Here is a 14325-nt window from a genome sequence, read left to right as displayed (position 1 = left end):
GAGTCCAGTCTCCCGGCCCTCCTATCGCTCATCTCTGAATATAGTACATTTAGTAATTTTAAGTTGAACCTGATGAAAAGTGTGGCCCTGGACGTCTCCCTCGGCCCGGTAGGGGTCACGGCCCTTTAAATGGGCTACTTCCTCTATTACATACCTAGGCATTCAGGTCCCCAATGATCTTACCCATACATATGACTTGAACTTTAGCCCCTTACTCTCTTCTTTCTCTTCTGACCGGACTAGATGGGACAAACGTGACTTTTCTTGGATTGGGAGGGTCAACATTATCAAAATGAATCTTTTGCCTTGTCTTCTCTATCTCTTTCAAACTATACCTGTCCTCCTCCCCCGAACGTTCTTCACTGCCCTGGATAGAATGTGGACTAAATATGTGTGGGGTCCGGTGGGCCATCGTATGGCTCGAAGTGCCCTCGTGCGCCCTAAGTCTGAGGGGGGTCTGGCTCTCCCCGACCCCTTTCTCTACTACCTGTCCACAGTGGCCACGAGAATATTGAATTGGTTCCACCACTCTAAGGGGAAGCTTTGGGTGTACTTGGAGACCCTCTTGACACCTGTCCCGCTCACTTCGCTCCCCTGGACGCGAGTGTCGTATTGGACATCCTCTCGAATGGTGAGCCTCCCGTTTGTGGCGTGGTCGGTGCTCCGGGTGTGCCATCGCTTTTTTGACAAGATGGGTCTCCTGCGCCCCAACAACCCCCTCACGCCCATTCGTGATAACCCTGATTTCACTCCGGGTGCCGTAGCCGGCCCCTTTCTGGGTAAGGCCAGGGGGATGGTCTTTGTTTGTGCCCACGTTCTACACTCAGGCTCCATTAAATCATTGGCAGAGATAGTTCCGGGTGGTCCCCCTGCACCCCCACACTTATGGCAATATACGCAACTTGTTCATTTTTACTCTAATTGGAAGCAGGCACTGGACATTCATAGATCCCTGTTCCCTTTTGAGTCCCTCTGTTTGAGCACTGACCCTCCTGGTCATTTGGTCTCTGTTCTCTATGCCCTCTTACGTGGTCGTGCCTGCTCTAAACCTTTGTTACCTTAACAATTGGGACCTATGGATGGAGGGTTAATTTCAAAACTTTATTTACAATTGATCACTCATGTGATCACTAATACCCTATTTTTCCCATCCATTAACTAAGTATTAAAACGTAACTTTTATTCTTATTGCCTATAAGTGAATTAAAACTCAACATGCGGTCACTATGTGACTATGTGATGATCCCTGCTGCATGTACCTAAATGCTTATGTGATGCCCTGATGCTTGCGGCTGCAGTAATCTTAATATTAAAGAACCGCACTGTTGCTATTTTAAAACCAAATACACATCGCCCCCCCCTTTGGCTCATCAGGGGGGATGGTCTCGTTTTTGGACTCCCCCGCCTGCAGTGCTCTGCGCCTGTCTCCTTGAGGTGGGGTCTTGTGGACGCACCTCTTGGGGACTGGTTGGTCACCCCTGGGTCTGGTGGTCCTTCTCCCAAGTAAAGTTCCTCTCCCTTACTCCTGGTTCCCTCTCCCTCTTCCCTCCTATGTGTCCTTATGTGTCACCCCTTCTTTCTCTACTCTCCGCCTCTCTCTTTTCTTCGGTTTGTGTAGTTTCGTCTCCCCTTTTCATTGTTGTTTTTGTTTGTTTTGGTTGTTGGCTTATAGTGCCTTTCCCTTGCCCATACTCTGCCTAATGACCATTTACTGTTTTACCCGATTGGATATGCTGGCTTACTTGCTTCTTCTGTTCATTATTATATTTTTATGCATTGGCTACTATTCGTCCCTTTGTTAAGAATGTGATGACTGGGGGGCGTAGCTTCCTGGGCACCTCTTATGCTCTTGCCTTTGCTTGATAGATGCCTTTATTCGCATTACCTAAATGTCAATGTATAACTGCCTTCCCTTGTCCATCCTCCACATATGTTGTTTTAACCCCTGCGCATATATATATATATATATATATATATATATATATATCTTTCTCTCTCTCTCTCTCTCTCTCTCTCTCTCTCTCTCTCTCTCTCTCTCTCTCTCTCTCCTTAGAAGTATTTATACTTGTTTTGTAAAACATCATAGCTTATGAAGCACTGGATGCACACCATCCATACTAAGATAGCCAATGGAGCTGATCAAACTGCGCATATAGAAGCTCCATGTTCGGTGCTGTGTTTTCTCCTCTGCTCTTAGACCATGTGGTTGGTGGACAGGTTATTTCTATTATGTCATTATGGGGCATGGCTAAGCAGGCGAGGCTGCAGCAAGCCAGGCCGCTGAAAGAGACGCAAGTCATGTGGTTTCTTTCTCGGGAGGTGGGGTGCTGCCAAAAGGGGGACATGCAGCCAAGATGAAGATGCCGCAACAGAGGACCATTCCAACATTTTCAGGCAAGTTCACCATACTAGGAATGGTGAAATCAGACAACATTTTTATTTATTGAAATACAAACAGGGAAAGAGAGGACTAATATTAGATATTTTATGTTAGCCGAACAGGCCCTTTAATTGTTTCTGTACACTGTGTATACTATATATGAACATGTACAGATTGTGATTTTAACCACTTCCTGATTTTGATTGAAGAAATGATTGAGAAATTGTTACTATTTTGACTTTTTAGGATCATCAACATTTGTCAACCACGTTGAGATTGAAAGTATGAATAGAAATATGCCCTTTTACGGAATATCTGATCTGAAGGAAGTTATAAGCTTTGTAATGAATAAAAAAACAAACCTATGTGAGTGTAGGCCTCTGAAAGTTCTGAATTATTTAGAGGTGAGTACGTTCACAAATTAATATTGGGGGAGATTCATAAGTATGATAGCACACTGCTATGGTTGTTTATGTTGTAGTATATTGACACTTAATGTTGTGCACACTGCACAACTTTGAAGCCATCCACTTTTTTTCAGAGCTTTTGTATGTGATTGAAAAAGTGTCGCTGGGACTTAAAGAAGCACTCCAGGTTTTTTTTCTTTTGCACATATCATATACGTTCACTATCATTAGTCATACCGTGCGATTTGTTTTATTCCAGCAGAGCTGCTTCTATTTGGTCATGATATCACCAGCCTGATTCTCCAAACCTTCCATTGCTTAATGTGTCAGAGCAGGATGTCAGTCTGGGGTTCTGATTTTCTAGATAACAATCATTACCTACCAGATGCTGTTCTTATAGCTCTCATATTTCTCCCCTGCCTGCTTTATCTGTTATCTCTATTGGATTATGAGATATAATAGTTATACCTCCCCTGAGGCTTTGTTCAAACATTGTTTTTTTTCTGTGCTTTCGCTGGTGTCACTGTACTTTTTCCAACATTTTAGCAAAAATGGTGATATTTTACCGCATTTCTTACAATTACAGTAAAAACATGTCAGTTTTACCATGATTTTTTTAAATGGCTGCAGAAGCAAATGTGTGAAAAATGCAAAGTGTAAACACAGCCTAAAAACTTCAAATGTTCATAAACACATGAAGGAAATCACTTTTACCTTATGGCAATATTTCTCTAACAATGCACTTTGAATTAGAAAACACAAAAGCTGCACATAGTTTAAACTGACCTTAACCTACAAACTCCAGCATTTAGCAGCCTAATTAGACAATCAGCTGCGTTACAGAATAACTTTTGGGGACATTTATCATTGTTGTTTTGGTACACGAGTTCTGTAGTCATTTTTTATTTTATTTTTTGCTTTAGTTTTGTTTATGTGTGACGTATCATACTATCACAGGGGCTTGATAAATTTGGCTCACATAAGCAAAAAACAATAAATGACTTCAGAACACCACTTTGTAATCCCGCCTCCTCTGCTCTGTGACTTTTCTGCCCTAAAGTCGCATTTGTGGGAAAATAAAATGATATTTATATATATATATATATATATATATATATATATATATAGATATAGATATAGATGCAAATCAAAAATGTTGCAGTATCTTGTAATACCTTTTTTATTGCAACATTTTTTGAATATATATATATATATATATATATATATATATATATAATATAGGGGAATATGTAAAGCAGCTCATTACACAACCTTTTCAGGTAGTGTTCCCTGGTATCAGCTTAGCTCCTGTTAAGGAATATAAAAAGCTGAACGGGATATATGCCAAGCCAGACTACTCCCCAAAAGGGAAGTAGTCTGGCTTGGCATATATCCCGTTCAGCTTTTTATATTCCTTAACAGGAGCTAAGCTGATACCAGGGAACACTACCTGAAAAGGTTGTGTAATGAGCTGCTTTACATATTCCCCTACCCAGAATGCCTGCGGAGTGCTAAATGGCCTAACCTGAATCTCCGTTACACCTGAAGAGGTGTCCTCTCCCTGAGGAAAGTACTGACCCCTTTTAAAGCCTCAGGCCTCTCACCACAGCCAAGCCAGATTACCCTGCTCTGTACTGACGAGGGGCAAAAACCCCGAAACAGCTGTCTGCAGATGGGTCGAAACTTCCCTTTTGGGGAGTAGTCTGGCTTGGCATATATCCCGTTCAGCTTTTTATATTCCTTAACAGGAGCTAAGCTGATACCAGGGAACACTACCTGAAAAGGTTGTGTAATGAGCTGCTTTACATATTCCCCTACCCAGAATGCCTGCGGAGTGCTAAATGGCCTAACCTGAATCTCCGTTACCCCTGAAGAGGTGTCCTCTCCCTGAGGAAAGTACTGACCCCTTTTATATATATATATATATATATATATATATATATAATTTTATTTTTTAACTCCTTTAGGACACAGGTTTTTTTTTATTTTTGCACTTTCGTTTTTTCTCCTCACCTTCTAAAAATCATAACGTCATAACGCTTTCAATTTTCCACCTTACATATAAGGCCTTGTTTTTTTCACCACCAATATTACATTGTAATGACATCAACAATTTCACCACAAGATCTACAGCGTAAAAAAAAATTATTTGTAAAATAAAATTGGAAAAAAATACACCACCGTATCTACCAAGGGCACTTTTCAGTAAAAATTACACATTCTATGTATTTTGTAGGTCCATACAATTAAATTGATATTCAACTTAGGCTTGGCAGTGTGACGTCCGTCGGGGAACTCGGTGAGAAAAGCAGGAGGAAAAATACCTCGTGCACCATTTTTTCCTCCCGCTACTCCCATCAAAAAACAATGGCGCCCGACAGACCATATAATAGTAAATCGGATCTGTCGGGACCCATTGTTTCCTGTTGTGTTCTGTAAAAAATAACGTCCATTAAGGCACAAGAAAAAAAAAATGCCTTACAGACGTTTACGGCAGTGTGAAAGGGGCCTTATATAGGTTTGATTTTGGTTTACTTAAAAAAAAAAAAAAATATATAGCTATTTATATGAAAATGTGCACGTTTAAAATTGTCCCCTTCTGATGCCTCTTTTTATATTTTTTCGTATACATCGAGGATGTGTGAGGGCTAATTTTTTCTGGAGTTGTATTTTAGAAACAGCGAGAATCCAGCTGTTGCTAAATTACAACTTATATCTTTCCCAGACAGATATAAGTTTAGCAACAGCTGGAGGCTCCCTGTTAGGAAACGCTTGTTTATGGTAGTTTTCCCTAAGGTAGGGCATCATAAATGTACTAACCAATTTTCTGTGTTTTTTCTTATCATTTCAGATCCATGTATGAAGAGGACTTCTTCGGATTCGGTGGACTACGTTAATGACCAGCATTTTTTTTTTTTATATTAATAAAATGGTTAACAAGGGCTTGTAGTGGAGTGTTTTTTGTAATAAAAGTTTTTAAAAAGTTTTTTTTATTTACTTTACAGGCTTAGTAATGGATGCGGTCTTATAGACGGAATCCATTACTTAGTTGGGGCTTAGCGCCCGCCACAAAAACAGGCAGTGCTAACCCCCAATTATTACCCAAGTACCAACCGCCACAGGGGTGCCGGGAGAAGCCAGTTCCAACAGGCCTGGAGCGTCAAAAGTGGCGCTCCTGGGCCTAGGCAGTAACATGCTGGCATTATTTAGGCTGGGGTGACGTCGCCCACCCTGGTAACATCAGGCTGTTGCTGCTTGGTTGGTATCTGGTTGAAAATGAAATATGGATAACACCCACACATTTTTTGCATAAATAAACAAAAATAAAAAAAAGTGTGTAGTTCCCCCTATTTTTATTCTCAGCCAGATACCAGCCAAACAGCAACAGCCTGATGTCACCAGGGTGGGCGAGGACCATTGTTACTGGCACTCCCCAGCCTAAATAACGCCAGCCTGTTACTGCCTAGGCCCAGGAGCGCCATTTTGATGCTCCAGGCCTGTTGGTACTGGCTCTGGGTACCAGGGTAATAATTAGGGGTTTGCGCTAGCTGCTTTTGTGGCTAACGCTAAGCCCTGGCTTAGTAATGGATTGTGTCTATAAGACAGCTTCCACTACTAATCCTGTAAAGTAAATTTTACCCCCCAAAAAAAAACACTTTTAAAAATCTTTTATTGCAAAAAACACTCCCATACAAGCCCTCGTTAACCATTTTATTAATATTAAACGAAAAAAAAAAAAACGCTGGTCATCGACGTAGTCTACCGAATCCGAAGAAGTCCTCTGCAAACACGGATCTGAATTGATAAGAAAAAAACATGGAAAATTGGTTAGTACATTTATGGTGCCCTCCCTTAAAGGAAACACCCATAAACCAGCATTTCCAAACAGGGAGTCTTCAGCTGTTGCTAAATTACAACCCCTGTCATTTTCAGACAGGAGTTGTAGCTTAGCTGGAGGCACCCGATTCTAAACTACAACTCCTGTCATGGGGGAGTTGTAGCTGTTACAACTCCCAGCATGCCCTAAAAGTGAAGACATGCTGGGAGTTGTAGTCGCAACAGCTAGCGGGCCGGTGGTAGTTGCGGGCAGGTAGCCAGGAAGGGGAGACGGTCAGCTCCCAGGAATATGAAACTACACTTTAATTTCATATTTCCTGGCTTGAGCCATGATTGGCCAAGACCAATCAGCCAAACACAGCTCAGGCCGGGAAAATATGAAATTACAGTGTAGAGCGGGGGCTGCTGCGAGTGGCAGCGAGGTGGGGCACATGATGAGCGACGGAGGGGGGAGGATATCAGGGGGGGGGGGGGGATGTTGAGGAGAGCGGCCGGTGGACGATAAGCGGGGGGTGGGAATGTGGTATTACATGACCAGGTGGAGAGGGAGGGGGGGCTGGATGTAGGGAGATTACAGGAGGGAGCTGGTCTGATGGGGGAGGGGGGGCTGGTCTGTTGAGATGTGCAGCGGGGGGGGGGGGCGGTGGAGGGTGGAGATGAGCGGCTGGAGGTAGATGAGGGGAGTGGGGATTTGATTGGTGGGGGCATGAAAACCAGTGTAGGGCTCCTTTGTGATTTCATATTTCCCAGCTCCCAAATCTGCTCTCCAAAGCAAATTTTGTAAGTAAGCCAAGTTTACATTTGCGGTATTTTGGAGTTGGTTGCGACTTTTTGTGGGACTTTCGCACTTGAAAAATCCCTGACCACTGCAAAGTGAAAACAGAAATTTACTTTAGTAAGCTCTGTTGTAGCTTTTTGGCTACAGCCAAAAGTCACACAAAAATTTTTGAACGTGTGACTTTCTGTGCGACTTTTGTAAGCAAAAAAAAATAAAAAATAACTCTAAATCCCTTGATAAATGTCCCCCTTTAAGGCTAGGTTTCCACACAGGTTTTTTTCTGGCATTTTATTGGAAAACTGCCATAGTAGTTTTTGAGCCAAAGCCATCTGAAGGGATTGCAAGCCAAAATGAAGCCAATCTCTTGCCTGCCACATCAGCTACAACACGTAAGTAGAAGGCATACACATGACCTTTAAAACTCCAGTGGCAGTTTTCTGAGTCTAATAGCCTATGCTCTACTATATAAGCAAAAAATAATAATTTCCTGTGCTTCTTAAATAAATTTGGTCTTTGAAATTGTAGTAAGACTATTGTTTTTACTAGCATTACTCAATTTGTTTAGTATTTTTCATTTTTGATGTACAGTGGTCCCTCAACATACGATGGTAATTCGTTCCAAACGACCCATCGTTTGTCGAATCCATCGTATGTTGAGGCATCAGTGCAATGTAAAGTATAGGAAGCTGTACTCACCTGTCCCCGTCGCTCTGGACCAGGTCCTCACCACTCCCGATGCTGTCCCAGGGGCTCCCGATGCTGTCCCGCTGCTCCGGTGTCTTCTTCTCGATCCTCCGGTGTCTTCCGCATCTTCTGCAGGGTCCGGGCCTCGCTTTCTGGTGACGTTATTGCGCTGCTGTGCCGGCGCGGCGTGCGTACTGACGTAATAACGACGCCGGAAAGCAAGGCCCGGACCCTGGAGAAGATGCACAAGACACCGGAGGATCGCGAAGTGGACTCGGAGCAGTGGGAATAGGTAAGCGAACCTGCCAGGGATGCTTAAACTGCTATCCGACAGCAGCTTAAGCATTTTGCGCTGTCGGATTGCAGTTAATGCGATGGCCCCGACATATAAAAGCATCGTATGTCGATGCTGACATCGACATGCGATGGCCTCTGAGAGGTCATCGTATGTCGATTTTATCATATGTCGCAAAACAATGAAGTAGAAAAAGACGGCAGCTCACCAAAGAATTCAACGCAAGCTTCTTTATTGACCAGCGTGTGCAGGTTACAAAACTTGAAGTGCAGGTGCTCTACCCCAAAACCGCACGAACAACGTCCGTTTCGCACTAACTGTGCTTCCTCCGGTTCGTTGTCGTACTATCCCTCCTCCCCTTATATAGTTCCCCCCAATCAAGATTCCAACAGGGTAGGAGTGTCATACAATTGCGACCATCTCAACTACATCACATCCGTTATGACATCATGTCAGTGCGCGGTCAGTTGACGCCGTTGCCGTAGATACGGGCAGGACGCGGCCATCTGTGACGGAAGTTGCGATGTAGAAAACTTCATCAGCTGGTCCGCTACAACTTCCTATGTATCCACAGCAACCCGGCATCACGTGACTCTCTCCGCACTGTTGGGGAAGAAACAAGCGGGGAAGGTAAGTACAACTATGTGAATTAGTGATTAAAACAAAGTATTAAACAATGATTAAAAACAGTATAAGTTACCTTACAGAAAAATGCTCATGTCTATTTTATCATTTAAACCACCTGCGCCCATAGCTCCTGTTCTTAAAATCCCCCTACTTTCTCGTTGTAAGAGGAGCTTATTTCTGTCTCCACCATTGATGGCATTATCCACTATTTGCAACCCGGAAAATTTCAGGACCGACTGGTCCCCTTTGTGTACTTCCCGTACATGCTGGATAAGTCTGGGACAGCCCACTCCGGTGGAGACAGATCTAAGATGCTCTCTATTCAGGTTCCGTATTGTTTTCCCGATGTAAAAAAGTCCGCAATCGCAGACAATTGCATATACTACAAACCTAGTTTTACAGGTGATAAAATCGCGTATTGACCATGATACTCCCCCGAGATTGATGCTCTTATTCTCTGCATTAAAAGGACATAGTTGGCATTGCCTGCATTTAAAATTACCCTGAGGTCTCGATTTTTTCAGCCAGTTATCATATTTCTCTCTAAACTGATTCGGGCCCAGCACGTTACCTTATTGAGGAGGACTGTGACTTGGGGGATGCTGCTGTCAACCGCCCCCTTTTTTCGTACAGAAAAACTAAGACCATAGGTAACTTGCTGGGCCCGAATCAGTTTAGAGAGAAATCTGATAACTGGCTGAAAAAATCGAGACCTCAGGGTAATTTTAAATGCAGGCAATGCCAACTATGTCCTTTTAATGCAGAGAATAAGAGCATCAATCTCGGGGGAGTATCATGGTCAATACGCGATTTTATCACCTGTAAAACTAGGTTTGTAGTATATGCAATTGTCTGCGATTGCGGACTTTTTTACATCGGGAAAACAATACGGAACCTGAATACCCGTATCAGAGAGCATCTTAGATCTGTCTCCACCGGAGTGGGCTGTCCCAGACTTATCCAGCATGTACGGGAAGTACACAAAGGGGACCAGTCGGTCCTGAAATTTTCCGGGTTGGAAATAGTGGATAATGCCATCAATGGTGGAGACAGAAATAAGCTCCTCTTACAACGAGAAAGTAGGTGGATTTTAAGAACAGGAGCTATGGGCACAGGTGGTTTAAATGATAAAATAGACATGAGCATTTTTCTGTAAGGTAACTTATACTGTTTTTAATCATTGTTTAATACTTTGTTTTAATCACTAATTCACATAGTTGTACTTACCTTCCCCGTTTGTTTCTTCCCCAACAGTGCGGAGAGAGTCACGTGATGCCGGGTTGCTGTGGATACGTAGGAAGTTGTAGCGGACCAGCTGATGAAGTTTTCTACATCGCAACTTCCGGCACAGATGGCCGCGTCCTGCCCGTATCTACGGCAACGGCGTCAGCTGACCGCGCACTGACATGATGTCATAACGGATGTGATGTAGTTGAGATGGTCGCAATTGTATGACACTCCTACCCTGTTGGAATCTTGATTGGGGGGAACTATATAAGTGGAGGAGGGATAGTACGACAACGAACCGGAGGAAGCACAGTTAGTGCGAAACGGACGTTGTTCGTGCGGTTTTGGGGTAGAGCACCTGCACTTCAAGTTTTGTAACCTGCACACGCTGGTCAATAAAGAAGCTTGCGTTGAATTCTTTGGTTAGCTGCCGTCTTTTTCTACTTCATTGTTTTGCGACATATGGTTACTTGAACTTTGTACAGTCGGTGCACCACCAGTTTCTCAAGCGCCAGCAGGTGACTGTGCCTTTACGACTACGTTGGGCAGAGGAAGATTAAGGTGAGGGGTGTATCCGGGAAGGAAGCAGTGCCAGCTGATATTTCTACATTGTATACGATTTTATCATATGTCGGGGCCATCATAGGTTGGGGGGTTACTGTATTGCAATTCTCTAAACTTGGTAGCATTCTGATGAAACTATTAAGGTGAACTTTTTAATAGCTGTTAACCAACAGCTGTCTCTTCCAGTTTTTCCAGAAACATTAAGGTTTAGTTGGGGTAACCATGTGTTCTGAATGGGGGGATGGAAGGTAAACCACTTCCATCAGGGGTGGACCGACAACACTCAGGGCCCCCGGACCAAATAATGCAAGGGCCCCCTGTGAAACTCCACCCTGGCCATGCCCCTATTCCACCCAAGTGTTTATATATGTGTGTGTGTATATATATATATATATATATATATATATATATATATATATATATATATATAAAGCAAAATCATCTGTAGTTGCAGTATCTTGTAATACCTTTTTTATTGGACTAACAAGATTTTGTAGAGACAAGCTTTCAGGATTCCTCCCTTTATCAAGTCATAAGCATTTCCGAGCTCACAAGGGGAAAACACATGTTCGATCTCACAAAATATGCAGGGGTTAAAACAACATGTGTGGAGAATGGACATTAAGTTGGGCCAGAAATTGTATAGCTATAGGACGATAGACTACAGATAAGGATGAGGGGGGGGGGGGGGAGGGCTGGGGAGCAGAGGTGAGAATGGTGATTACGCTGGACAGAGGAGAAAGACAATTTTACTACAGAACCATAGACTGAAGATAAGACTTAGACAGGGGAGGGGGAGCAGGGGTGTAATGGTGTTAGAGCAGGGAGAGGGAAGACAGTTTAGCAAAGGTTATAGGAAATTTTGTTTATGAGATAAGAAGCTTAAATCCACATTAAGTCCTCTTTTCTTGGAGTCATAAAAAAACTATCATTTTGGCTTCAAATGTCTTTCTTTCCTGGGTGTTCTTGAAGTTTCCTTTCAGGATCTTGATTTTGAGGTTCTGTAGGGAGTGACCTGTTTGGGTGAAATGGTGTCCAACTGGGGTGCAATTGTCCTTTTCTCTATGGTTGTTGATGGACGATCTGTGGAGGTTCATCCTTTTATTGAGTGGCTGACTGGTCTCACCAATGTAACATCCCAGGTCACACTTGGTGCATTGTATCATGTAGACTACATTCTCTGTGGTGCAGGAGTATTGTCCGTTCATGTTGTATGTCTTATTGTTGTGGGAGGCCTCAGAATCTGTGCAGATGTGTTGACAGAGTTTACAGCGCGGTTTGGTGCAGGGTTTGGTCCCATTGTCTGTATCTGATGTTTCTGTGGGTAGTTTCCTATTGACCAGCTTTTGTTTTAAGTTGGGTGGTTGTCTGAAGGCCAAGATGGGTGGTTCAGGAAAGATTTGCTTTAACACCTCATCTTCTGCTAGTATTGGCTGCAGGTCCTTCATGATTTCCTCAAGGGTGGGATTGTATGTGGTTACCAGTGGTATGCGTGATGAGGTTTGTTTCTCTCTGTATTTGCAGCAGGTGTTCACGTGGTGTTTGATGAGTAGAGTGGATTTTCTTATGGATAGTCCTTGGTTTGTAACCTTTTTGTTTAAATTTCTCAGCTAGCGTTTGTATATGTGTGTCTCTGTCATCAGGGTTGGAGCAGATGCGGTGGTACCTGATGGCTTGGCTGTATATGATGCCTTTCTTGGTGTGGGACGGATGGGAACTTGAATTGTGTAGATAGCTGGATCGGTCTGTGGGTTTTCTGTATACAGATGTCTGTATTGTGTCCTTGTTTATAGTTACAGTGGTGTCCAGAAAGTTTACACTTTCTGTAGAGAAGTCCATTTTGAGTTTGATGGATGGATTAAATGTGTTGAAGGCATCATGAAATTGTTTGAGGTGACCAGGATGGCACCACAATATGCCAATCTGTTCATGGCTGACCTTGAAGAGCGATTCCTGAATACCCAAATTCACAAACCCTACAGATACTACAGATACATTGATGATATTTTCATTGTTTGGACTGAAGGTGAGGATAAACTCAAACAATTTCATGATGCCTTCAACACATTTAATCCATCCATCAAACTCAAAATGGACTTCTCTACAGAAAGTGTAAACTTTCTGGACACCACTGTAACTATAAACAAGGACACAATACAGACATCTGTATACAGAAAACCTACAGACCGATCCAGCTATCTACACAATTCAAGTTCCCATCCGTCCCACACCAAGAAAGGCATCATATACAGCCAAGCCATCAGGTACCACCGCATCTGCTCCAACCCTGATGACAGAGACACACATCTACAAACGCTAGCGGGGAAATTTAAACAAAAAGGTTACAAACCAAGGACCATCCATAAGAAAATCCACTCTGCTCTTCAAACACCATGTGAACACCTGCTGCAATACAGAGAGAAACAAACCTCATCATGCATATCACTGGTAACCACATACAATCCCACCCTTGAGGAAATACGCAAAATCATGAAGGACCTGCAGCCAATGCTAGCAGAAGATGAGGTGTTAAAGCAAATCTTTCCCCGAACCACCCATCTTGGCCTTCAGACAACCACCCAACTTAAAACAAAAGTTGTTCAATAGGAAACTACCCACAGAAACATCAGATACAGACAATGGGACCAAACCCTGCACCAAACCGCGCTGTAAACTCTGTCAACACATCTGCACAAATTCTGAGGCCTCCCACAACAACAAGACATACAACATCAAGGGACAATACTCCTGCACCACAGAGAATGTAGTCTACATGATACAATGCACCAAGTGTGACCTGGGATGTTACATTCGTGAGACCAGTCAGCCACTCAATAAAAGGATGAACCTCCACAGATCGTCCATCAACAACCATAGAGAAATGGACTATTGCACCCCAGTTGGACACCATTTCACCCAAACAGGTCACTCCCTACAGGACCTCAAAATCAAGATCCTGAAAGGAAACTTCAAGAACACCCAGGAAAGAGAGACATTTGAAGCCAAAATGATAGTTTTTTATGACTCCAAGAACAGAGGACTTGATGTGGATTTAAGCTTCTTATTCCATTATCAAAATTTCCTATAACCTTTGCTAAACTGTCTTCCCTCTCCCTGCTCTAACACCATTACACCCCTGCTCCCCCTCCCCTGTCTATGTCTTATCTTCAGTCTATGGTTCTGTAGTAAAATTGTCTTTCTCCTCTGTCCAGCGTAATCACCATTCTCACCTCTGCTCTCCAGCCCCCCCCCCCCCCCCCTCATCCTTATCTGTAGTCTATCGTCCTATAGCTATACAATTTATGGTCCAACTTAATGTCCATTCTCCACATATGTTGTTTTAACCCCTGCATATTTTGTGAGATAGAACGTGTGTTTTCCCCTTGTGAGCTCAAAAATGCTTATGACTTGATAAAGGGAGGAATCCTGAAAGCTTGTCTCTACAAAATCTTGTTAGTCCAATAAAAAAGGTATTACAGTGCAACTACAGATGATTTTGCTTTTTGCATCACTGGACTAATATGGC

The 14325-nt window shown here is 43.1% G+C and overlaps 1 protein-coding gene across 6 annotated transcripts in view; it reads left to right on the top strand.

The window, feature by feature from the left end:
• PMS1 (PMS1 homolog 1, mismatch repair system component) overlaps nucleotides 1–14325 on the top strand; it is a 666172-nt gene that overhangs the window by 591196 nt on the left and 60651 nt on the right. For 4 of the 6 annotated variants that reach the window (XM_056533911.1, XM_056533910.1, XM_056533915.1 and 1 more), the window contains one exon: nucleotides 2627–2784. The exons of 1 other annotated variant lie outside the window; for it this stretch is intronic. In XM_056533911.1, coding sequence (XP_056389886.1) covers nucleotides 2627–2784 — 158 coding nt within the window. Of the gene's footprint in view, nucleotides 1–2626; nucleotides 2785–5638; nucleotides 5730–14325 lie in introns of those variants that run through there. One more of the 6 variants, XM_056533912.1, reaches the window with a different exon arrangement.

Source organism: Hyla sarda, chromosome 8 (assembly GCF_029499605.1).
Source record: "Hyla sarda isolate aHylSar1 chromosome 8, aHylSar1.hap1, whole genome shotgun sequence".
NCBI classification, from domain to species: Eukaryota; Metazoa; Chordata; class Amphibia; order Anura; family Hylidae; genus Hyla; species Hyla sarda.
The sequence above is the reverse complement of the archived record's forward strand: the minus strand, read 5'-3'. Positions and strand labels throughout refer to the sequence as shown.